This window comes from Cyclopterus lumpus, chromosome 3 (genome assembly GCF_009769545.1).
Source record: "Cyclopterus lumpus isolate fCycLum1 chromosome 3, fCycLum1.pri, whole genome shotgun sequence".
NCBI lineage: Eukaryota > Metazoa > Chordata > Actinopteri > Perciformes > Cyclopteridae > Cyclopterus > Cyclopterus lumpus.
In genome coordinates, this window is record NC_046968.1 from 25,753,146 (window position 1) to 25,777,155 (window position 24,010).

Consider the following 24,010-nt stretch of genomic DNA (forward strand, 5'->3'; position numbering starts at 1 on the left):
CAACAGATACTGAGTCAATCGTGAATGGCTTTTTATGCTACATAAACTAAAAGGGTTTGATGTTAGCAATTAAAATCCCTTAACTATACAGCTTTAGTGTGTTAGTTCCCTGGAATGGAAATGGTATTGTAATCTGTGTGCTTGCATTCAATACGTTGTAAAAAAAATAATTCCTAAGTGCAAAAAAGTTATGAAGTTATCCGTGATTTATCCTTAAGGAGGACTGTGGTAATAGTTGTGATGTTTACGCGTACACAAAGTTGCAACATGTCCTTTCATGCTCACACACAAATTTAACCCCACTTTAAATAAATATTTCTAACTATGTTTGTTGAAGATGTGCCTTATTAATCCAATACTGACTACTACTACTATAATAATAATATTTAGTACAACAGTTGGACACTAATTATGTTGTAATGGGCCACGAAATGAGAGTGGCTGAAAAATGAACACATAGTGGTTCTAAGAATATCCTAGACTTCTAGAAAAACCTTGCAAGAACATACTGTATATTCTTGCAAGGTTTTCTAAAACGGCAAGTGCGCATGCGCATTAAACGTTGAGGATGAGACTGGCTTACTGGAGATCAAAGACCTCTCCCTTTCTATGGAATTAACTACAACACTAAATGAAATACACAACTAACAATTATTGCCATAAAACTCGTGCAGTCTCTCGTTGACGTTTATTATTTATACTTATCCCCCCCCTCTCTCTCGGCCTATCAACGCACCAGAAAGACGCACGCACGCGCCGTCCGTGAAGACGAAGCAACCAGGAAGTGTTCCAGCAATTTGCACCAGCTGCTCCTCCCCGGCAACGTCTGTTATGAAACTCCCGGACAGCACCCTAGGAATAGCAACCGGGCTCCTAACTGTCGTACTTGTTGTCGTTGCGGCCGTTTTTAATTATTTCGACGACCCCGCTCCGGTTAAATACACAAGGTAACGTTAAACACTTCCGGGAGCGTCTCTGCGCGTGCGAGCTTTGATCTAACCGCCCGCTGCTAACACCATGAAACGGTAACAGGCATCGTGACGTCGGCTAAATGTGAATAATAATAATAATAATAATAAAGTATAACGCTATGCCACAATGGTCTCCGTACCTGTGGGCCATGTGAGTGTTAAGAGGGTAGCGACGCCTTTTATTCCTCCCCCGGATGTCAGAGCGCGAGCGTCAGACCAAACCCCTTTAGGAAACGGGTGCGTTTAAAGTCCATTTACCTTTTTGGAAAACACGATCACGTTGTAAAACGAAACTAGGACTGGATTCTAAATTATAGGCGTCCTCTGGTAAATTCGTCGTAAATCGTGTCGACTACAGAGAAGTTTTTATTATTTTTATACGCTCGATTGGTGTCTAAATGTAGCTGTTCTTCTGAGGAAACTTATACCGTTTATCCAACTGCAAAATGTATTTGCTGTTGATTGCCCAAATCAGTTTGCGAAAACACGTTTTTTATTTATAGCAAGACAGTAAATAAAAAATGTGCACACAGCATGTTTTTTTCTCTCCACATTTGCATACATTGCCTGCACATAACGCGCCTTGTTTGATTTGTATTACCTGCACTCAGACTAATTAGCAGTCACTTTGTTTTTTTTGCACGCAGCATGGCCGAGGACCTAAAGACTCTGGAGGGGAACTTCCGGCAGCACAACAAAAGCTGTTTCATCCTCGGCGCCTCCGGGGAAACGGGCCAGGAGTTGCTCCGAGCGCTGCTGGGGCGCAACATCTTCTCCAAGATCACCCTCATCGGGAGGAGACGGCTCACCTTTGAGGACAAAGCGTATGAAAACCTGGTGAGTGGGTTGATGCTGGACTCGGTTTACACACACACACACACACACACGTGCATCATGTGAGATTCATCATGTCGAGAGTGACATTTTATTTTCTGTTTTTTGTTTGCCTCCAGATACAAGAGGTGGTGGACTTTGAGAAGCTCGAAGATTATGCGGCAGCCTTCCAGGGCCACGATGTTGGCTACTGCTGCCTGGGAACCACCAAGGCGAAAGTAGGGACTGTAAGTTAAACGTTATGAGTCGAGCGCTGGTCCTGAACTGGTGGATCAGTTGAGCTTTCTACTCTTGGACCTGTAGCACGAGTTACCAAAGACTGTGCAAGACTGACAAACGGGCTCGGCCGATGCATCTGCCGATGTAGGGGTATATTTTACAACTTCCTATGTGTGACGCACACTTATTTTGGGTAAAATAAAAGCAAATGAGCAGTCGCTGCAGCAGTATATTTTATTCTCACGCCATATATTTAAAGACAAAGTGGCAGTTACGGATGAATGGTATGCAGGTTTGATTTCCCCCCGTTACTTCTCTCTCTTCACTGACAGGAAGGATTCATCCGCGTCGATCACGACTACGTCCTGAAATCGGCGGAGCTCGCCAAGGCAGGAGGCTGCACCCAGTTCCACCTGGAGTCCTCCAGAGGAGCCGATAAAAACAGCAACTTCCTCTACCTCAAAGTCAAAGTATTTGAGTTCCTTGTTCTCCTGCATGCCACTACTGAAGCTTTTTTAATTTTTTTTTATTTTCTCAACTAAATCAATGACATCACTGAATTTTTATTTCCAGGGACAAGTGGAAGCAGAGATTGAGGCGTTGGGTTTTGACAGATATGCCATTTACAGACCAGGGTGAGTGTTCTCATTTACTTAATTAAAATCATCATTAAACTTTTGATACATCCAGGTGAGATGTTTTAAAATCAATATAAAATAGATATCGGAGAGGGAATATGTTTCACCTGTTTCACTTCCTAAAACACTCACTTGAAGCAGCTTATAAATACATGATTAAAACTTTCTAATGCCAAGATTATTTTTGAAGCAAAGCCTGATTAAACATACATTTCTTAATCGTTTGAATTGTGTCAATTTTTTAATGAAAATAACCACTGAGCTGACAATAACAAAGTAAAAGGTTAATCGGGAATCGGTAAAGAAAACATGGTATCGGATCATAAAAGTGTGGGTGTAACATTTTAAAGGTATTATTTTGAAGTGGGGACAATCAGGACGGGTGCAAAGCAATGTTATATATCTTCCTGTGCGCCATATTTTGGAACATTTTCCAATGTAGAACTGAAGGTAGAACTTATCTATACTGTTGTAAAAAAAAAAAAAAAATAGGCGACGAGTCTGGTGGCTTTGAAGAAAGCATCGATACGTTTTACTTTCAGGACATTTCCACATTGGAAGGGCTGCAAATATTCTGAATAACACTTAAAACGAATATTGACTTTTTTTTAGACTGAGCCTTTCTTGTAGGTGGCTATAATATTAAAATGTTTCTGCTGCCCCCGTTCAGACCAGTGAACTCTTGTCTGTTTCTCTAAACTTGGGCCGACTGTGGATAGGTACCTCATCCAATTCAAAACATCCTAACTTTCCCTTTTTAATGTACAAATGCACAATTAGAAGCTACTGGGGTGCAGACCATGGAAACAACATTTGATCGCACACTTTTACATGATACAAATGTATTGATCTACATTAGTTATTCTAGTATGACATATTGAGAATCGATGTTGTAGATCGCCCCGATGGAGAAAAAAAACATAGATGTCAATTCTGCTGAATGAAGCAGACCCGATCAAACCCAAAACGATCTCTAAATCATCTAAAAATGTAAAAACATTTTTTTCCTCCAACAGGGTTTTGTTGGTAGATAGGCAGGAGAGTCGGCCTGTCGAGTGGGTGGCCAGGAAGTTCTTCGGAGCCTTTTCGGCCGTGTTTTCCACGTCCATGTCCATCCCAATCCAAGCGGTGGCCAAAGCGATGGCGTCAAACACTCTGCTTCGACCTGAGCAGAAGACGGAGATCCTGGAGAACACGGACATCACCAATCTGTGGAAAAGTGCAGGGAAATGAGAGAAGGAAATACCAGGGAGGTGAGAAAATAGTACCCACTTCCTCTGATATAAAATCAAGCAATAAATCCTGGCACGGGACTGATCCAAGTTGGACTCCTTGACATCTATTTCTGATGACTATATAGATCAGAATCAGCTTAATTGGCCATGTATGTGTGCACATACATGGAATTTGACTCCGGTTACACGTACGCTCTCGTCGTACGTACATATTTAAATTACAAATGACAGGATAAATATAAAAATACATTAAAGACAACAGAGTAGCAACATGTATGTCAAGCCATTTACATGAGACACAGGACACTGAGGCAGTGCACCACACAAACGGGTGATCATAGTCTCCGTCTTAATGTTAATGCCCTCGTCCAGTAAACTCTTCAACTACACACAAACAGAACAAATAAGTATCATTAAAAACCAATAAGACGCTCTTATTAAAAATCGCTGGGTGGTACATTTTGGGGCTCGGATTAAATTGTTTTTTTAAAAATCTCGACCAATTACGCTATGTAGTTTGATTCAAAATGTGCCACTTAAGTGATCGCTGTCATTTACAGGAGCAGAAACGAGTGCTTTTTAGCTTTCGCATCTAGGTAACAATTCAGCCCTCTTTTTTGCCTGTGGTGGTAAATATTTACATAATAAACTCCGCCCCTCCCAACCCCCTCAAAAAAGTAAACTTCATGTCAAATCATATTCCTGTTGCTCTAAAGCTGTACTTGTGTAAAGTTGAAGTGTAACTTTGGTGTTTTTCAACCTCAACCTTTTTTGTTTCTGTGTCTAAGTGATTAATGGGGACAATTCTTTTTTTATTTTTTATTGGGCCAGTATGAAATGAGACAGCAGGCGCCAGCTGTGGTTCTGCCGCAGCGTTCGCTCCATTATTCACTTGGACACAACGACATTAGAACATATAGGGTCCAGACTTTAAGTTTATTCTTTGGACTTTGACAGTTCAGAGCTCACCGTGAGGTTCTGTGTGACCTCATTTTATTTTCTCTTCTTCAGGTTCTTTCAGAGACGACTACATCCTGCAAACACCGTTCACATCATCGTGAAGATTTTCACATTACTTCAAATTAATCCATGAAGTTTGCCATTGTCAGAAAGCCAAAGGGTGTTTCTATAAATACTTGACTGTAGATTCATACACATGTATATTTGTGCTATATTATTTATGGAGAAAACAACATGCAAAGCTCTCCAATATATAGAATGCTGAAAGTGTATTTGGGTTTAATTATTTTGGTCTTGAATTACAGTATATTGTGATATTGTCATCAGGGAACCGGTGCCATTGTGTACCATTTGTGCTCCAAGTCAATAACGCACTGAACAACTGCCTTAAAGTAAATGCTTGAGTTTATTCTTCACTACATTAAAATATTGGATGTCCTAAACATGTTTTTATAAATATTTTACTGTGTGGGTGTTTAATTTATGGGGTGTCTTTATCTGTGCTGTCCTACGTCTGCGCACTGCAGCATATGTAATATATTGGATGCAAATCACCATATATATGCTATTTTTGATGATGAATTCAAACCCAGGATCTTATTTCTTCTGAGTTTCTTTTTTTTTTTCAGACTTCTGAAATATTAACTTTTTATTTCTATTTAATTTATTGTTTTCATTTGTTTGATTTATTTGTCATTGTCGTACACAATTGTCTTCTACTTTAATGTCACTTTATTTCCTTTTTTAATTTTCTTATACTAGGTGTTTTGCTTTATTTTACTGCTTCAAGTGAAGCACTTCAAATTGCCTTTGAGAGATATATTCAAATAAACTTTGATCTAGCAGCGCCCCCTTGTGACTGAATGTGGTTACACTCATTGGGCTCTAAACACTCGTATGATATAGGCTTCTTCTTTTTTGTTGTAAATAAATAAAAAAAGTCTATTTGAATTAATCTTTGTAGCAAGACAGTCCATCCTCTAACATACAGAATTGACACCTGAGAGTCAGTGGGTCCATATTATTTTCTTAACCAAAATACACAAATGTTTGCCCTAACGTGACGAGTCGCGCATACAGCTTTCTCCTTTTCCTGCACCTCTGGGTGTTGCTATCATGGCCATGCAGTAATTACCCCAAAAAGAGGAGCAGCGGAGCTGATCTGCCTCTGAACTGCTTAGAGTTTACAAATAGGGGTCTGGGTTTGCCCCCCTCCCGTTCTACCAGGCCAGTCGGAGCCTGATGTAATCTTGGGTCGAGTGCGATGCTGCATGCCCTCTTTTGATTGCAGCTATTTTAATACTTTTGTCAGTCTAAATATACATTGGAAATAGATATTAACCTGCGTTGCCTTCTACTCTGAAGGCTTTTCTTTTTGGCTGCTGGTCGATAATGTAAATTGTGCGACTACGCAGAGAGGTACCCAATGGGATGACACAATTACAAGAGAGAATATAAAAGATGGCGTGAACCAACCGTGTTCAAAGTGCCCACAGCTGGTTACGAGACATCGAGTGTGGACTCTTCTGATGACAAGTCCCTCAATTAATGCCAGAACTATACGTCAACGGGAAGTGTTGCACCTGTTCGGGTGGACAAAGCTCCAGTATACTTCGAACCCAACAACAGAAGGCCCCACGTCTATAGTCTGAAGCCTGAGTCTCAAAAGAGTTACAATTTCCCCCAAAAGCCTTTAATCACGGCAGAACAAGCTTACGGCAAAAATGTCAAACTCATCGACAAGAAGACGGACTCCACTCCTGGCATGTCCGCCACCTCGAGCCTGGTTTTGACCCCTACCCAGCAGCAAGAGAGCAAGGCCATGTGTTTAAATGGATGCATTTTTTTTTTAGCAACTCATCTGTATTTGTAGCTATAAATGTTTGCAATAATGTGAATGCCAAAGCTGTCAAGGAAATGATATATTACGATGTATCATAATAACTAACCGTTTTTGGCTCTTTAGCAGCTACTAGCTAGCTAGAAGCCATGTGGAGCTGCTGGTTTTGTCCTTTGGCCAAATAAAGATGGCAGCCGAAAACTTCGGACTTTCCTTGACAGAAAGTTGACATTTCCGCCAAATCAATATATTTTTTATTTAGATATATTTCTCCAATGTTTTCCGCATCAAGCTTCAGTCCGCACACCAGAGCTGTAAATATTTTCTTTGCAATGAATCTTTTATTGACAGACGGTTTAAGGTTGTGCTTGGAGCTAAAATCAATCAATCAATCAATCAATCTGTAATACAGGTGTTTAATAGGTGACGAATAAACCCTGTTAAAGTGTGAGTGTCGAGGTGTTAAAAGTGACATCGGCGTCTCATAGATTACACTCTGGCGACATCTTGTGGCGATCATATGCAAGTGTCTCTTCTGAAGACTGCCCGGCCCCTCCCCCTTCTTTACGTCCCCCCAACGTCACCAGGAAGTACCACTGTAACCAAGGCGGCATCATGGCAGAATACATAGACCCACGTGAGTTTTGTAAATAGAACATTTACAACAACAAACTTTAGCTGTTAAAAAATACCAGCGCTCATTTTGGCCTCGCGAACATTTTTCCTCTTGCGTGTAGTTTGGTATATTTTATCTTCAGTTTACGTCACACGACGTGCTAACGGCCGTTTGCCTCGCAGCTGCGTACCGGTGTAACGCCGATGCTAATCTTCTCAAACAAACTGTGCGCGAGCGAGCTAGCAGCCGTGTAACTGTCACGTTTTGTTGTTGTTGTTGTTGTTGTTGTTGCTGCTGCTGCTGCTTCGACAGGCGGCGACGGAGACGCCGACGAGATGCCGGAGCTCTCCGACTGTGACGACGACGATGACGTTGATAACGATGAAGACCTGTGGCAGTGGGCGGAGGAGGATGAGGAGGACAGTAGGCCGGCTAACGTCACGTGTCTGTTCTGTGACAGGTGAGGTGGCACCGACAATACCCACCTGTCTGTCTTCCCCCCCTTTCGATGGCTTTTTCTATTCTAACAAACAAGATAACAGTACTTTAAAACGAGTATATCTATTATAAAATAAAAGTGGCACGTTTATTTTAATTAAGTAAAGATGTGTGGGGGGGGGGGGGGGACCCGACTGTTCTTGTGGCGTGAGGGTCTTGGTCCCCAACCAGAGGACTCAGAACCAATGATTTGGATATCCATACCCGAGAACCTCAAGAAGTACTATTAATACAAACTCAAGGTTTCATTTTAAATGTGCACTGTAAAGCATCCGAGGAGCTGTTTTATTTTAAAGGTTTCATATTGTGTGCGTTAACAGGTTGCTGAGCTCTGTGCCTGCCACCCTGCAGCACTGCGCGGCCGACCACCAGGTCAACCTCGTGGAAATTATAAAAAAACACCGTAAGTAGAGACGAAGAACCAGAGGATTATTCGGTTTTGTTGAAATGGCTCACCCTCTTCTTCTTCTTCTTCTTCTTCTTCTTCTTCTTCTTCTCCTCATTAGATTTAGACGACTACGGTTACATAAAGATGATCAACTTCATCCGGTCGACAGTAAGTAGTGTCTGTAATGAGATGGGATTTAATCCTCGCATCATATTCTAAAAAAAATGTTATGTTGAGTTTTCCTACCTTGTGTTCATTGTAAAATGAACCTATAAGAAAAGAAGAAAATGACTGATTTATGGACAAATCTGCTTTTATAGAAATGTGATGCGTCCGGTCTGACGGGACTGCCAGACGCTCCTTTACCGTGGGAGAGTGAAGACTTCCTGCGACCAGTCCTGCAGGACGACCCTCTGCTGCAGACAGGTGTGGCCAGTGTGCAAAAATACCTTGTGGCAGTTGGAGGGGATAGGGGGGAGATTTTAGTGTCGAGAGACCCCTTAAATCTTTCAGTTGGTCTCGCACACAGCAACCCCTTTACGTCTTATTTTAGCCTTTTGAGTGATGGCCTGGAGTTTGACGAACAGCCTCATCCGATATGTCAACAGGTGGCATGAGATGAGGTTCCAAGGTGTTCACAGCACCACATGAAACTGGCATTTAACTCGCTCGCGAACTTAAACTCTCCGTGCGGAATGTCGGTGCTTGTTTTGCAGTTGTGTCGCTGTTCTGAGCTGTGGGTGGAGAGAGAGAGAGAGAGAGAGAGAGAGAGAGAGAGAGAGAGAGAGAGAGAGAGAGAGAGAGAGAGAGAGAGAGAGAGAGAGAGAGAGAGAGAGAGAGAGAGAGAGAGAGAGAGAGAGAGAGAGAGAGAGAGAGAGAGAGAGAGAGAGAGAGAGAGAGAGAGAGAGAGAGAGAGAGAGAGAGAGAGAGAGAGAGAGAGAGAGAGAGAGAGAGAGAGAGAGAGAGACTCGGGCTTACTGTGGCAAAGAAAAGCATCACTCCCTTTTTTTTTCAAAAAAGATTAATCTATCATGTACAATTTAATTAAACTAGTAATAACGTAAAAAGGCAGAATGGTTTGCATTTGTTTCCAAACGGTTCACACTCGACAGTGGGGCGGGGAAGCCAGGTTGCGCAGAGAGGGCCGAGGCGATGGTAGAAATGTGGCCTTTGTTCTTTTCTTTTTTTTCTACCGACACTGCAGTCGATGATTTGTTCCCCCAGAATCCCTCTGAAAAGCTCCTCGGAGAGGGAGCAGGTTTAGTATGCTGTGTAGGTGCAGAGAGCTCTGGTGGAGTGACAGATATTGGCTGTAGAATCCGGCCTCTGTGCACGTCCCGTAAAAAGCAACACCCAATTCTATTGTTTTCATGAGAGGTCTTTAAAACCGCTGCAGGGTCTGAAAAAATCAGAATGTAAGCAGATTCTGATTTTTTTTTTTTTTTTTTAGATCGCTTAACTGTCCTTTCAAAGAACATTTTTTGTGCGACAACCATTTCAAATACAATGGAAGGCATAAATACAATCGATATATACAATGCATACTATTATTATTTAATTTAAATTTTTTTAAAAATTTAAACCCGTGTTGGTGGCTGTCTTGAGCCTTTTATGTCTTACATCTCCGCTTTGTGTTTCTGGCAGACCCCGAGGAGCTCTGCGAGGACTTGAGCCTGTCGGTGTGCCCGTCGTTCAGGGCCGAGTCCCATGATGCACTGCAGCAGAGGGCCCAGGCCGCTGAGGAGAGAGCCAGTACTTCAGAGCAGGCGCTGGCCAGAGCCATGGACGACCTGCATAAACTCAAGTCAGTGGTGTTTCTGCTTTTCTTTTTTTATAACAACTTTTTTCTTTAAGACCACTATGTGTAATATGTGTCCTATTAGTTTATTTCAACCCTGGGTATATCTGTATTCTCCTCTCCATGTTCCTGAGAGAGCTTGCGGCCTACTTGGTGTGTTGCTCTACTTCTGCACTACCCTCCCGGGGCCAGCAGGGGGACACAGTGAACCCAGTATTGCGGCATCAACTAGACTACCTTGTTGAAGAAGTTTGAAGGAAGGGGAAGGATATAAAAAGGGAAAGGAAAATTCCACTGCAGCATGGAGGTTAAAGTGAGGAGGGGAGGTAGGAAAGGAGCTGTGGGGGGTAAGGGAAAATTACAGAAAGAGTGAGGTTGGGGGGGGTTGGAAAGAGCGTTAGAAAGATTAATGCCTCCCGTCTCCTCCGTTTACTGCTACGTCCTGCATGAAGGTTGTGTGTGCTCGCTGCCTTTGTCCTAACAAGAGAAGTTAAACGCAGATCTGTCCCGCCTCCGTTCAGGCTTCTGGCTCAGGGTTTGGTGCTGAACGCAGAGGCAGGCAGGCCGGGCAACTCGAGCGCCGTGGCCGAGCTCCGCGAGGATGAGGACGAGGCCTACTTCAGCTCCTACGGCCATTATAGCATCCACGAAGAGATGCTGAAGGTCTGAGTCGTGCAAACACGCATAAAACACACACACACACACACGCATAACACACACACACACTGACCAGGCCTGCGGGGTCTCATTACAGTCTCCGCAGAGCAAAAGTGGGTTCATCAGCGTACGTCTTGGCTGAGAGATTTCCATGTAGCGCGTACAAAAAAAATAAAAAAATTCATCATCTTTATGCACACACTGATACGGAGGACAAGACATTTCCTCAAAAGTGATAAATCAGCAATAAGCGCTGAGCTCTCATGTGAGACACCAAGCAGTGCCGGATGCCCGAAACGTGGAAATACATTTATTACGCTTTTCAAGTGCACCAACCTGAAAGTGTCGGCAAGCTGGTGTGTGTGTGTGTGTGTGTGTGTGTGTGTGTGTGTCCCAGTGTGTGTCCTCCCTTCCTATTCTACTTACCGCAGTGCTTAGACATATTTCTGTTGGCTGTCCTGATTGGTCCCAAGCACTGTTTAAGTTTTGCGTCACTTGTGCGTCAGACTCTAAACTCGCATCAGAGCCACAGCAGGGCAAAAGAGCATGTGATGGGGTGGGGTGAGGGGGGGGGGGGCTTTGCGGTAGAAAGTGTTCAACTCTTTCGCAGGTCGCCGTGAAGTGCATCGTCTATGACGTGTGTTTCAGAGACCGCATGAAAGAGGCATCATGATTTCTGACTACTTAGATAAAATGTACGTCTGTTATAATGAATCCACTTTTTAATTTGTTCCTAAGGCACAAAAGAGGTCTGAATATTTTCATCGTAGACCGGCATCGATCCGCTTGCTCCTGTGAAGAGTTTTGGTGTCGCCCTCGTGGTCGAAACTGAGAATGAATTGTCTTTTACACTTAACTTCTTACATGAATTATAGCCGTCATTTTACACAACATCGTCTGAGAAAACGGGGTTCAGATTTTGTATTTGTATTTTTTTATGAATCTTGAAAAACAAAACGCATAAATACGATATGAACAACGAAAGAGTTGATTGGTTGCTGTCATATTTCCCCCCCCCTCACGCGTTCACTATAACACGAGTGTAAAAGTGGTGAGAAACAAGATCCAAATTCTCTGTTCTTTGCAAAAATGCCTTCAATGGTTTTAATGATTATTGTCATATAAATCTGTCGATTTTGGGGTCTCAATAATTGGGGAAAATGTCAATCGGCGTTTCCCCGATGCTCCAGACGACGTCCTCAAATGTCAACCTCGAAGATATCCAGTTAACGAGTAAAGAGACCAGAACACAATTCACATTTTAAAAAGCTGGAATCAGAGAAATTAGATTTATTTATTCATTCATTATTACTGAAACCAATTACTAATGATCAAATAGTAATAGTTAACAAATAATCAATCAATCATTGCAGCTTTAAAATGAGAGTGACCGATTACTCTTTCAATGTGGGCATGTAAGCATTGTAGTGAGAGATTTTAAAAACTTCAACTTAAAAGCAATTAATGTCATTTATTTTACTGTTCCGGCTCAGCACGATGAACAGCAAGTGACTCTTTGGTTATCATATTAACTTTACTCACGAGTTACTAATTGAAAACTTACCTTTTGCATGTAAACATCTTCCGTACGGAAGAGAACCGGCTCAATTCCACGGTGTCTTGCTCTCGGGAGCTTCTGTAGCTTCTCCTCCAGAGAGCGCTTGCTGGTGTTTGTGGGCAGATTTGATTGGCAGGTTAATTAGCCGGTCGTGACCTGACCTCCAGTGCAAATTTCACGGTCCCTCCCATTTGTATTTATTCCAACGATTTGCTCTGAAAATTCCAAGAGTCCCTCACCATCTGTGTAGCAAAAGCTTTACACGCCATCCTGATAATAAGGCCACCGTGCACATCGCAACGTTGACGTCCGAGAACGCAAATCGTCTTTCAAAGGCCGGATTCCCCGAACCTTTAGTCAATTTTTGTGTTTCACATTTATTTATTCTGTCTTTTTAATTATTTTGCTCAAGAAACATTGGGTGTCCGCGTGTATCGTTCCTAATTTGCGAATAAACCCACTTTAACACTGATCCCCGATTCTCTCCACAGGATAAAGTGCGCACGGAGAGCTACCGCGACTTCATGTACCGCAACCCTGAAGTGTTCAGAGACAAGGTGAGCCGAATGCAAACAGATGTGTGTGTGTTTTAATGTGTGTATACATGCAGTATTTGCCGGGTAGCCGGTTTAATCTACATCCACGTCTATTAACAGAAGAAGAAAAAAAGGCGAGTGCACTTTATTAGCTCCTTGAATGTCGACTGCAGAGTGCTGATAACGCACGCATGCAATCCACCAACAAACCCAGAAAAACCCCTCCCAACTGGCCCCCACTCATCCCCCTGCAGAAAGCAGTAGCCTGTATCATGACCATCCATTATATGGGCGGCTGCTGGTTAGAGATGGGATGAGGCTGTAGAGTGCGGAGGCAGGTTGTGTTGATGGGAACGTACATTATCCCTGTCGCAGAGAGGGAAGTGTCACCTTCTACAGGAAGTGCTGGACGGAGAAACAAAACAGGATATTCTTGTTTCTGTCCGGTTAAAGAGAGAGAGAGAGAGAGTACAGAAGATGGAGAATGGAGAGAGTCGTGTCAGCAGTGTGTCGGCGACCCTCTGTGAACCCATAAAGGCAGCGAGACGCTCGCAGGCAGGTTAAAGTCGCCTTAAATAGAGGCGCGCATTGACGCGGTGATACGTATAGACGCCATATAGGCAACTGCAGCTGTGCCTCGGCCATTTAACACCAGTCGGGGGTGAAGATGAACAAATTAACTGTAACCTACGGGAATCTGAAATAGAAGTATGGGGGTGGGGGGGGGGGGCAGTTAAGGTGCTGAAGACAGCATGTGAAACATACAGACTATTAATTTTGATGACTTGTTCATACAAACGTTGATAACGAAGCAGCTAGAGGTCACTTGGATGTTGAAGTTCATATAGTCCTTCAGAAAAAGACATTGCCAGCCTCCGTCACAGCTGCTGCTTTGTTCATCTGCTCGTTACTTGTCCATCTACATATTTGGGTTTTACAGTGCAGGACCTTTTTTTTTTTTCAACGTATCACCTAAACATATTTTAGGCTCCTCCTTTAAAAATATTTAGATTGTCTAAAAGATTCACAACCAGATCACCTCTAAAATCTGACTAAGCTATTTTATCATACATAAAATATATTTTCTTTGAACCTGTGTTTAAAAAAACATACAAAAAAAAACGTGAAGGTGAGGGAGATGTTTCAGAATCTGAGCAGCAACCTTGTTCACACTGAAACGTTCAAAGCCAAACCCCCTCCTTCCCCTCCCGTCCTGCAGGTGGTGCTCGACGTGGGCTGTGGGACCGGCATACTGGCCATGTTCGCCGCCAGAGCTGGGGCCAAGCAGGTCATAGCGGTCGACCAATCAGAAATCATCTATCAGGCCATGGACATAGTCAGGTGACACACACACACACACACACACACACACACACACACTACGGCTTGGGCTTTGAAGCACATTTTACACGGCGTTCTATCCAGGTCTCTTTGTGCAGCCGACGGGTCCTCTTTCCCTTTGTGTGCAGCAGCAGAGGATTGTGGGAGTAGAGGTCTGTACGACCTCCAGCCACCTTTTTTTTTTTTTTATTTGTTGCAGCTGGTTGACTTCAATAGAGCTGCTGTCAGTCGTGTGGCCTTAATGCACATAATTTACACCTGACTCATTCACACACTCGCCTCTTCTCCTCTGCAGGTGGCTTCCGTCCGAGGCCTGCAGTCTCACACACACACACACACACACACACACACACACACACACACACACACACACACAGACATGTAGATGACCCCCTGTTGGTACGTTTTTAATACAGTCCTCAGTCCAATTTCAGGTGGAGTGCGTTTTCCATTTTTCCAGCAGCTCCCTCTCGACAGCGAGAGTCATTTACCTCCACCAGAGCCTCCGCCGTCTCCCACATCTACCTGCAACCACGTCCTCCATCGCACCCCTGCCTCTAAAATGCATTTTTGAGTTAGGGGCCATTATGACTGCTATTATTACCGTTATGTAAGAGAGTGTCGTATAAGCAAAACGAGGGTTTTGCTGAAGGGAAAGGACGTTTTAATTTTACAGCCCACTGACTCGCTGTTGGAGAGTGTGTTGGCATGCTGGCTGCGTCGCAGGTTGGCCAGCGGTGAAGATTCAGCTAAAAAAAGATGTGTAACACCCCCCCCCCCCTCCTCAGTACACACACTGACACATGTACACACACAAACACACACACAAATCTTGCCCTTGTCTCCCTTTTTAAACCTACTGTCCGCTTGGGTTGTGATTCTTAAGCTCTTCTGTGTGTGTGTGTGTGTGTGTGTGTGTGTGTGTGTTAATATCTGGATTGTAATTAAATTGGCTCCTGTTGGTTGGGCAGGAGCATCCATCTCTCGTGTTCACTCCGTCTGCGAAGTTTAAATGAAAAGCTAGACGTGACTTCCTTCCTTCAGTCACTTCCTTAATGGATAATGTCCAAATACGTTTGTTTTTTTTCCATCTTTTTAAATGGCTGGAATTGATGGATTATCCAATTGAATGCTTTGAATTGTGACAACAAAGTGGAAAAAAAAAAAAACATTTCACATGAATTAATGAAATTCAACTTTTAATGGTGAACTCTAAAGATCGGAGGACAGATTATCAGTTTGCATACGTTCAAACATCCCCCAGCAGCCTATAAGCCTATAGCAGCATATCAAGGGGCTGGACCAGAGCAAACCTGATTCAGCCCTAACTATAAGCTCTATTAAAGAGGAAAGTCTTAAGTCTATTCTTGAATGAGGTGACTGTGTCTGCCTCCTGGACTGAAAGTGGAAGCTGGTTCCATAAAAGAGGAGCTTGATAACTGAAGGCTCTGGCTCCCATCCTACTTTTTAGGACTCTAGGAACCACAAGTAGCCCCGCATTTAGTGAGCGCAGCTCTCTAGTGGGGGCAATATGGTACTACAAGCTCCTTAAGATATGATGGTGCATCACCAATCAAGGCTTTGTAGGTGAGGAGAAGAATTTTAAATGTGATTCTTGATCTTACAGGGAGCCAGTGCAGAGCAGCTAATACAGGAGTAATGTGATCTCTTTTCTTAGTTTTTGTGAGTACTGAAATAAGCAATTTAGACGCAGTCAATGTGTGTTTGCGTGCATATTTGGTTATATGGATTCATCTTTTCAATTATGTTTCGGAACATAAACATCTGAATTATGAAGAAAAAGATTATTTGTATGTCGTGAATGATGTAGTCGCCCTCAAAAGACACCGGTTTCCTCTGATGAAACGTCTTCGCTCTCCCTCGGTCGCCCATTTTAGCACTTTTTTTTTTTACACTGAACCAAACACCACCGACATTATTCTGCCCTAGTGTGTAATTTTAGTCTGCATAAAGTGTCCGTGTGTGTGTGTGTGTGTGTGTGTGTGTTGTCCAGCCACAAATGTCAATTCGGCCAACAACTCTGTCCTCAAAATCCACGTTCGTACCTTTTTTATACAGAACGGCAAAGTGAAATAATGGCGCAATATTCCTGCCTTTTAACATGCTGGATGAATGAATCCTGTCTCTCACACACACACACACACACACACACACACACACACACACACCGCTACAAAGCCACACATAAACTGACTCTCTCCCCAGAGTCCTGACATTGTCCTCTAAATTACCCCAATAATGAGATTACAGTGTTTCCCTCTTGTGAAAGGTGTAGGAGGGGGGAGGGGGGTTTGGGTTGAGAGGGGGGGGGGGGTGTTGGATCCTGTGAGGAGGCGATAGCAGCGGTGGCAGAGCAGCAGAGAGGGGAGAGACGGTTCAAGATAAGGATCGCTGCCACAGGAATGCACTCTGGGCCGCTGTGAGTAATTGTTCCGTCCTCGGTAACATTAGCTGTCATGATAATGGAATATTCACAGAGATTGATACCCGGACTGGCCGGTCTGAAAGGAGGGATCATTTAAACCGCAGCACTGATCTTACAGTCCCTACCTGAGCCTGACACCTCTGCAGCCCCACTGTTAACTGTCCTTTCCTTTCACACGGCTCAGGAACACAGAATGTCCTTTTTATAAGTAAAGGTTTGAAAGTTTTGCCCAAATTTCTCTGGGTTTTATGGCACGCAACGTTTCTGTTTTTTCATTCGTTCCCACTCGCAGTATACAGCTGTTTTCTGGGAAGATGGTTGGATAAAACCAGTGTACACTACCTACCACCAACGTGTAGACTGGCAGAGTTGACGACCAGCTCGTGAATACAGTACGGCATTTTTTTTTTTGCAGCTGAAGTTGGTCGAGACCAAACTGGAATGGATGACTGTTTGCGGATCAGTATCGGACCACCTAACCGTTTTCAATAAGGCGATAATACCTCAGTATCGTGTTGTTCTTCACCAAAAACTGAATTATCCTCTCTCGTGATTATTCTCCTTTGCGGTAGCCACATTATTGAATGTGCACCACAGCAGCAAATCTACCAGCCCACTCTCCAACCATTGGGGTTATTGGATGACAGTTATTTTCCTTAGGTCCTCTGACTCTTCCACGTTTCCCACAGGTCCAACGAGCTGGAGGACAAGATCACTCTGATCAAAGGCCGCATAGAAGACATCAAGCTCCCAGTGGAGAAGGTGGACGTCATCATCTCAGAATGGATGGTCAGTGCACACCTACGCACGCACACACACACACACACACACGTACATACGGTGGCGGTTTAGATTGTGGGAACGCACTCACAAAGCCTCATAAAACAAGTTTTTAATTCTCACATTGACGGCTGAGGACTGGGGATCGGTAAAAGATTTCACTTGAGATCTTCCACTTGAGATCTTCTGCTGTTTTGATCGAAGGTGAATGAACACATTGAACCTCCTGTACACGAACACGAGGGTTCAACCAGCTGCGTGGATAGCGGTCGCTCGAATAAATGCAATTCTAGCTCGAGTGGTGTGGACGGCTCGGGTCGGGACTCAAACCGCCTCCATGTCGTTATTACTTACAGTTGGAGAGTTGAGTGGGTAGACCTTTAAAAAAAATGAAATGCAGGTGGATGACTGGTCGCTTTGGAAGAGGAGGCGTGTGTGTGAATTAGGATGTTCATAGTGGAGAGTTGTTAATAGTGACTAAAGCCTGGACATCATCACCATACGTCCTTCACAGGAGACATTTTTACTTGGTAGAGTCGATGACGACTTTTTTTTTTCAGCTCATTTTCCATCCAACAGTCTTTGAACTCATGCAAAAGTTTACCCAAGGTGTAAAATGCTCCGCTTACACTCAGACGGGTCCGCTTCCAGCCAATGAGCGTGCAGGATCCCAAGGTGCCAGCGCGGGGGCTGTGATGCATGTTTTTCCAAAAAAATTTAAACATGCCTTAAACGGGGCTAAACTCGACCATGAGCTCCTCTGAATACCTAACCAGGAAGAGCAGTCTTTCTTCCCCTTGATGCCCATTTATCAGGGAGATCCTCCGTGGCGATACAGGCGGGACGGCCAAAGTTGAACGCACCACTGAAGTCATACCTAATTCATGAGCATCCCGTATCTGCCACCCCCCCATTCATCGTGAAAAAAAAAACCAGGGTCACGCGCAAGGGTCGCCAGCCAGAGCCTTCCCATACTCTCACCGGGGGAAATTGAAATTGGGTGGTTGACGTGCCGGTGGAACGGTGAAGGATGGGGGCCGTAATCTCTGATGACACCGGCTCACAGGGTGCTAATAAATCTAAGAATCGCCCAGTCACTTCTCATCATGGCGGCGATGGCAGACATTTCTCAGAGTGGCCAGAACTTCAAAGGCTGCCCGCCAATCTGCCTGTATAAAAGGCAAAAATGACCAGAGTAGATGGCTTTAGACTGTATTAAACAAAAATGGCTTTGTCTTATAGGCAGGTTGTGTATTTATTTATTTTCTTGTTGTATAAAATGTTTTGGTTTTTCAAATACATACTAAATATATGTTATAAAATGGGAATTTCTTCAAATTCAGGTAGTGTTGGATGGGAATTTCCCATGTGGGGTTGCAAGATTGATCCCTCATTGCCCACTGAATCGCTAAAATTTACAAATGAGGTACTGAGGTTTACGCTAAAATGTGAAAGCCAAGGAAGAACCATAGTTGCATGTCGAAGTGTCCATGAGCAAGACTTCACTGCAGCCCACTGCTCCTTAATGACCAAAGATGGGTCAAATACAGAGAAGAATTTCCCCCACGGGGATCAATAAAAGTGTAAATGTCTTTCTTTTTTTTCTTATTAAATTACTTTGGCAGTGTAATATCACGGGGAGTGATATAATGAGAAGCAGCAGCAGCCGCCGTGAGCTGCAGCATTGAAAAGTCAAATTCTTATGCGAGTTTGTTCGGCCGCTCCGTAAACGGATGCACCGGTTGCTCTGGTGAAGAAGGAAAAAAATACCACCGTAACTACGGGCGTGGCCAAATCAACCAGAACTGACATCTTCAGGACTTTTTAGAGTCACTTCGATCGGAAGACCAGAAGCGAAAATTGAGGACCTTTCGCCCACTCTAGTTAGTCGAGGTAGAAAATACATCATAACACTGGTGAGTTTGTTTGTTGTCACCGAACAACGTAATTAATCAGAAATTTGGAGAATGAATTGATCTACAAACCCATGCTCTGTGGATCGAGAGAGAGAGAGAGAGAGAGAGAGAGAGAGAGAGAGAGAGAGAGAGAGAGAGAGAGAGAGAGAGAGAGAGAGAGAGAGAGAGAGAGAGAGAGAGAGAGAGAGAGAGAGAGAGAGAGAGAGAGAGAGAGAGAGAGAGAGAGAGAGAGAGAGAGAGAGAGAGAGAGAGAGAGAGAGAGAGAGAGAGAGAGAGAGAGAGAGAGAGAGAGAGAGAGAGAGAGAGAGAGAGAGAGAGAGAGAGAGAGAGAGAGAGAGAGAGAGAGAGAGAGAGAGAGAGAGAGAGCCTCGGGCTTACTGTGGCAAAGAAAAGCATCACTCCCTTTTTTTCAAAAAAGATTAATCTATCATCACGTGTTGTGATTGAAAATGTTGTTCTCTGGCCTGGAAAGTAGTCTATATTGAGTGGAAGGAATTCAGTGACAAATGTCTGGGACATTGGAAAGGTATTAATTCAAGAGAGACTGCGAAACAAATGCAGGACGTAATTTACAAAAAGAGGAAATAACTGTGGGACAGAATGAGAGCGTGTTGGGTGGGGCGGCAAAGAAATATATCGCCATTTTTAAAAAAAAAATTTTTTATTTCAGGCTGCAAAACGATGTAACGTTAGTTTTTAAGAATATCTTATTACTGAACAGTACAACCAAATTAATATCCTTATTTAAAGAGAAGATTTCTCTAAAAGGTTACAAAACGTCACAGTTTTTTCGCACCGATTTAATATAAATCATTTTTAAAAAGGAAAGGGGGGTGGGGACAGGAGCCGTAGAGCTGCATCTGATAGAATGATTTACTTATGATCTCTCTGCATGTAGAACATTTTGATGTGAAACGTATTTTGGGTTCATAAATCTTGCGTTTCAGCGTATGCAAACGTACAATGCCGTCATTTTATTCTGCCGTCTGGGTTGAAATTGAACCGCACGTTGCGGGAGGTGTTTTTATATTATGTGTATGTGGTTATAGACACATATTGACGTATATATTACTCATTTCATACCGGCGTTTAAACACCATAACCCAAAATAAATTAAACGAAACGAAAGAGGTTGAAATTGTGCAGAAAGGTTAGAAAAAACAAAACTATCCATCTACCAAATTGTAGCTTTATGGAGATAACCTTGCAAGTTTCATCATGAAGTAATAAGTTACTTATCTGACAATTAAAGCTGTTTGCGAAGGCGAAAACGAAGCAATATATCCCCGTGACGACGGTGGTTACAGGGCTAATAGACAGAGATGGGTGATGGATGTCTTGTATCGCTGGTGGATGAAAAGGAGGCAAATGAGTGTCTGGCGTCGCCGTGTTTGAGAGACTGCCTTTAGCGGCACCGCTGTCATTTCATAACTCACAACATTGATCGGTTCTCAGGAGAGAGAAAGAAAAAGAAACAACGTCCAGAGCAGATAAGAGAGTGGGGGGGCTGACGGAGGAAGAGGAGGAGGAAGAGGAGGAGGCTAAATAAAGACTGTCACTCCGAGATCATTCACAGGTGATGTTCCTGCTGGCTCGATAGTGTTTAATGGCACGGGCGCTAAGAGAGGAGGAGTTGGCTTTAACAAACTTTAGGTGCATTATAATAGAAAGCGCATTGTGAACCGAAGCCTGAAATGGAATATATAAGTGTGTGTGTGTGTGTGTGTGTGTGTGTGTGTCGCGGTTGCACAGTAACAAGCTCAAATTATTACTGTACAAAAACGAGCTACGGTTTACTTGATGAAAACAGACTAAATGTTGACGTGTGAAAGAAGCTTGACGGGTCAACATGTGATATTTGGGCTAAAGCAGTCCTGGACAGATTTTGTATTTAACATTCTCTCCATTTCTTCTGACCATCAAACCTATCATTTATTATACGATAGCCCTCATAAGTCCCCCTGCTAGAAAAACGCGATATATATATATATAAATATTTGGTTCAAGTGTGAAATTGCCTCTACAATTATTCATTACATTGAAGAACAATGAAACAGAATATACAGAAAACGGTGTCAAACACTAAGTGTGTCCCTGAGCCTTGTGAGGTTTGTGCTAACTCGCCTCGGAGAAACTCTCCCAGAAGGTCCAATCGGTCTTCAACCGTGTTCGGTTTCATTCAAATGGGAGAAGAACCCTGAACAAGAAGGAGGATTTCTTTGTGCCCGCATCTCTGATACTTTACCTTGAGGGGAACATAGTTTGACTACAAAACAAGTATCTTTGGCACACGCACACAAAAACACACACAGTCCAGATACGTGTGTGTGTGTGTGTGTGTGTGTGTGTGTGTGTGGTAGAGGTGTGAAGTCAAATTCATGGCAGCTCTTCCTCCTTTAGCCTCATTATCTGTGCTGGGAGACTCACCTGCCCAAGAAGAGGTCGGTAGTCATCAGTCATCCTGTCTGACTGTCTGTCAGTCTCACTTACTCACTCACTCACTCACACACACACACACACACACACACACACACTCTTACACACAGTTCGAAAGACTTGGTTATCTGTGAGTGGTTTTTTTTGTGGTCAATTTAAACGGATGTCCACACACTCCTAAAAGTTACTCGCTGCGGTTACATGCACAGCATTTCTTCTGATTGCAGATTGCAACGCAACCGCTGACACGGACGCTAAATAAAGTTATCCGATAAGATGTGCGTTTTTAAATTCCCCCCCCCCCCCCGAGGCATTTAATCGGAATACAACATTTTTTGGACTTGGGCAGAGTCTAATCTGCAGAAAATGTCAGTTTTGTTGCGTGTTTCCTTCTGAAAACATGAGCAACCTTATCCGCGAATTTGAAAGATAATGTCCTTTTTTTTTTATTGAACACTTATCAAAGTTCTTCACCACCCCTGCACCCGATTATTCAGATCGGGCTATTATTCTGATTTTATTAATTGAAAATTGGGCAATAAGCACAGCTCGCAGTCGTCCTGCTTAGTGAAACCGGGCAGCCGTGTCAGTAAAATGCAAATGCACTGCTTATTATACAACTTTTAGTAAATGAAAACATAAGAAAAGGGTTAAAGCACAGAGCACTAAAATCCAAATGTTTCCAGAGCAATGCGTTAAAATCCTCACATCGGCTTCCGTTTTCCTTTTGCTGCACCACCCCTCTGTTTTTATGCGCCGACTGAAGCATACAGGCGGCCATTTACAACAAGCAGGGAGGTACATAAAAGACCTGCAGCGCAATTCGGTACAATATTATATACCGTACGTATCCAAAAATGCAATGTTGCATTTCACTCATCTGGGCGAAACCTCCGAGGGAAAAGAGAGTAAGTGCTCTCCGGCTTGAATAACAATTCTACATGCGGAGCATGAACTTCACGACCAGAAATATCCCTCAAACGGACGTTCTCGTAAACCCAAACCCACAATCCTGCGCCGCTCAGTCAACATTGTTTTTTTTAGTGGAGAGAAATGGCCTCCTTGTGTTCCCTCGAAATGATGAATTTAATAACGGCTCGCCAACGCTTGGACAAGTACACCTGCCGAATACACGTATATTAGGATTTTCTTTTATAGGGTGTGTGTGTGTGTCAATTCAAAGCTATAACTTTTTTTATTTCAAGCGTTGTTTTGTTATGCTGCTGACTTCGACCTTAAAACAAAAATGAGTTTTCATGTTTAAGGTGCCTTTCCCCAAAATCCAAACATTGGTAAATGGTGTGTACCTGTATTCAATATCATATCATCACGATCCGGTCCTGATATCTACAGCTGACAGCCACCAAAAAAGCCTGTAAAACCTAACAAGACCCTTTTTTTAATTAGTTCGTGCTCTATTCATCTAAATACTAATTCAACACATTAATGACTGAAGACCTTCTTGCAGTAACTTCACAGTGATTTACTGCCTTCTCTCGTTTTTGAAGTCTGCGCATTGCGACGAAGACGCAGCTGCGTGAGCCGCAACCGCTAACGCCTGTTAATTTGGGAAATAAAAATGAAATTGGAACGAAAAAAGATAATGGATACATGCGTAAGCATCGTGATTGCCAATTTCCCTTCAAATCTTTCATGTCTTCAAAAATCCTTTCCACACATGATTGAAATGTTTTTTTCCCGGGCCAAGTTAATTATCGTACCATCTTCTTCTAAACATTTTTTTTTTTAAACACACAATGTTCTTATTGATTTCCAAAGAGCCGCCGCTTGTAATAACCTTGTAGCTATACTGCAAATTGCTTTGCTGTTACACAATCTCTCCCCTCTTATCTCTCATTTGCATGCCTTCTTTAAATGGAAAATGTACACCCGCCGAGCGTTAACCCACCGAAATCTATTACTCGGATGTTGTGCGATATGTTTATGCTGATATTTTTTGGAGTCACCATACACTAGCATCGCAGAGTCTTGTTGGGCGAAGAGGCCTTCAAGTGTTCAAAGAAGCGTGGAAGTGCTCCCAGAAACACACCACCTCCTTTTATTAATTTTTTTGCCTCGGCCCCTCGCGGGACTGGAGGTGATGATGATCTGCAGTAATTGAGGAAGACGTACGTTGAAGGCCGTAAGGAGAGAGGAGGCACTGGAGGGCGGAGGAGAGCGTAAACTGCTGACGCAGGGTTTTTTTTGTTCCAAAACGCCTCTCGGTACCTATAATTGACAGCATTACATTAAATCTGTAAATTGTAACACCGCAATCCTTTTTTCATTTTTTTTTTCACTCTGCTTCCAGCGACTAAAGAAAGGAAATTATAAAAGTTCTGT

At 43.2% G+C, this 24,010-nt stretch overlaps 2 protein-coding genes across 3 annotated transcripts in view; both read left to right on the forward strand.

Annotated features, from left to right (window-relative positions):
* The first annotated feature begins 751 nt into the window (after window positions 1-751).
* Window positions 752-5,707, forward strand: htatip2 (HIV-1 Tat interactive protein 2). The gene is made up of 7 exons (XM_034529602.1): window positions 752-947; window positions 1,619-1,808; window positions 1,925-2,032; window positions 2,357-2,494; window positions 2,598-2,659; window positions 3,679-3,915; window positions 4,909-5,707. The coding sequence occupies exons 1-6, from the start codon at window positions 832-834 to the stop codon at window positions 3,893-3,895; spliced, it is 831 nt and encodes a 276-aa protein (XP_034385493.1). The 5' UTR covers window positions 752-831; the 3' UTR covers window positions 3,896-3,915; window positions 4,909-5,707.
* Window positions 5,708-7,275: 1,568 nt separating this feature from the next.
* Window positions 7,276-24,010, forward strand: part of prmt3 (protein arginine methyltransferase 3) — a 42,749-nt gene continuing 26,014 nt past the window's right edge. For both annotated transcript variants that reach the window (XM_034527792.1, XM_034527800.1), the window contains exons 1-10: window positions 7,276-7,334; window positions 7,626-7,773; window positions 8,132-8,214; window positions 8,318-8,367; window positions 8,520-8,625; window positions 9,844-10,003; window positions 10,519-10,660; window positions 12,704-12,769; window positions 13,968-14,089; window positions 17,225-17,324. In XM_034527792.1, coding sequence (XP_034383683.1) covers window positions 7,313-7,334; window positions 7,626-7,773; window positions 8,132-8,214; window positions 8,318-8,367; window positions 8,520-8,625; window positions 9,844-10,003; window positions 10,519-10,660; window positions 12,704-12,769; window positions 13,968-14,089; window positions 17,225-17,324 — 999 coding nt within the window. In that variant the 5' untranslated portion in view covers window positions 7,276-7,312. The remainder of the gene's footprint in view (window positions 7,335-7,625; window positions 7,774-8,131; window positions 8,215-8,317; window positions 8,368-8,519; window positions 8,626-9,843; window positions 10,004-10,518; window positions 10,661-12,703; window positions 12,770-13,967; window positions 14,090-17,224; window positions 17,325-24,010) is intronic.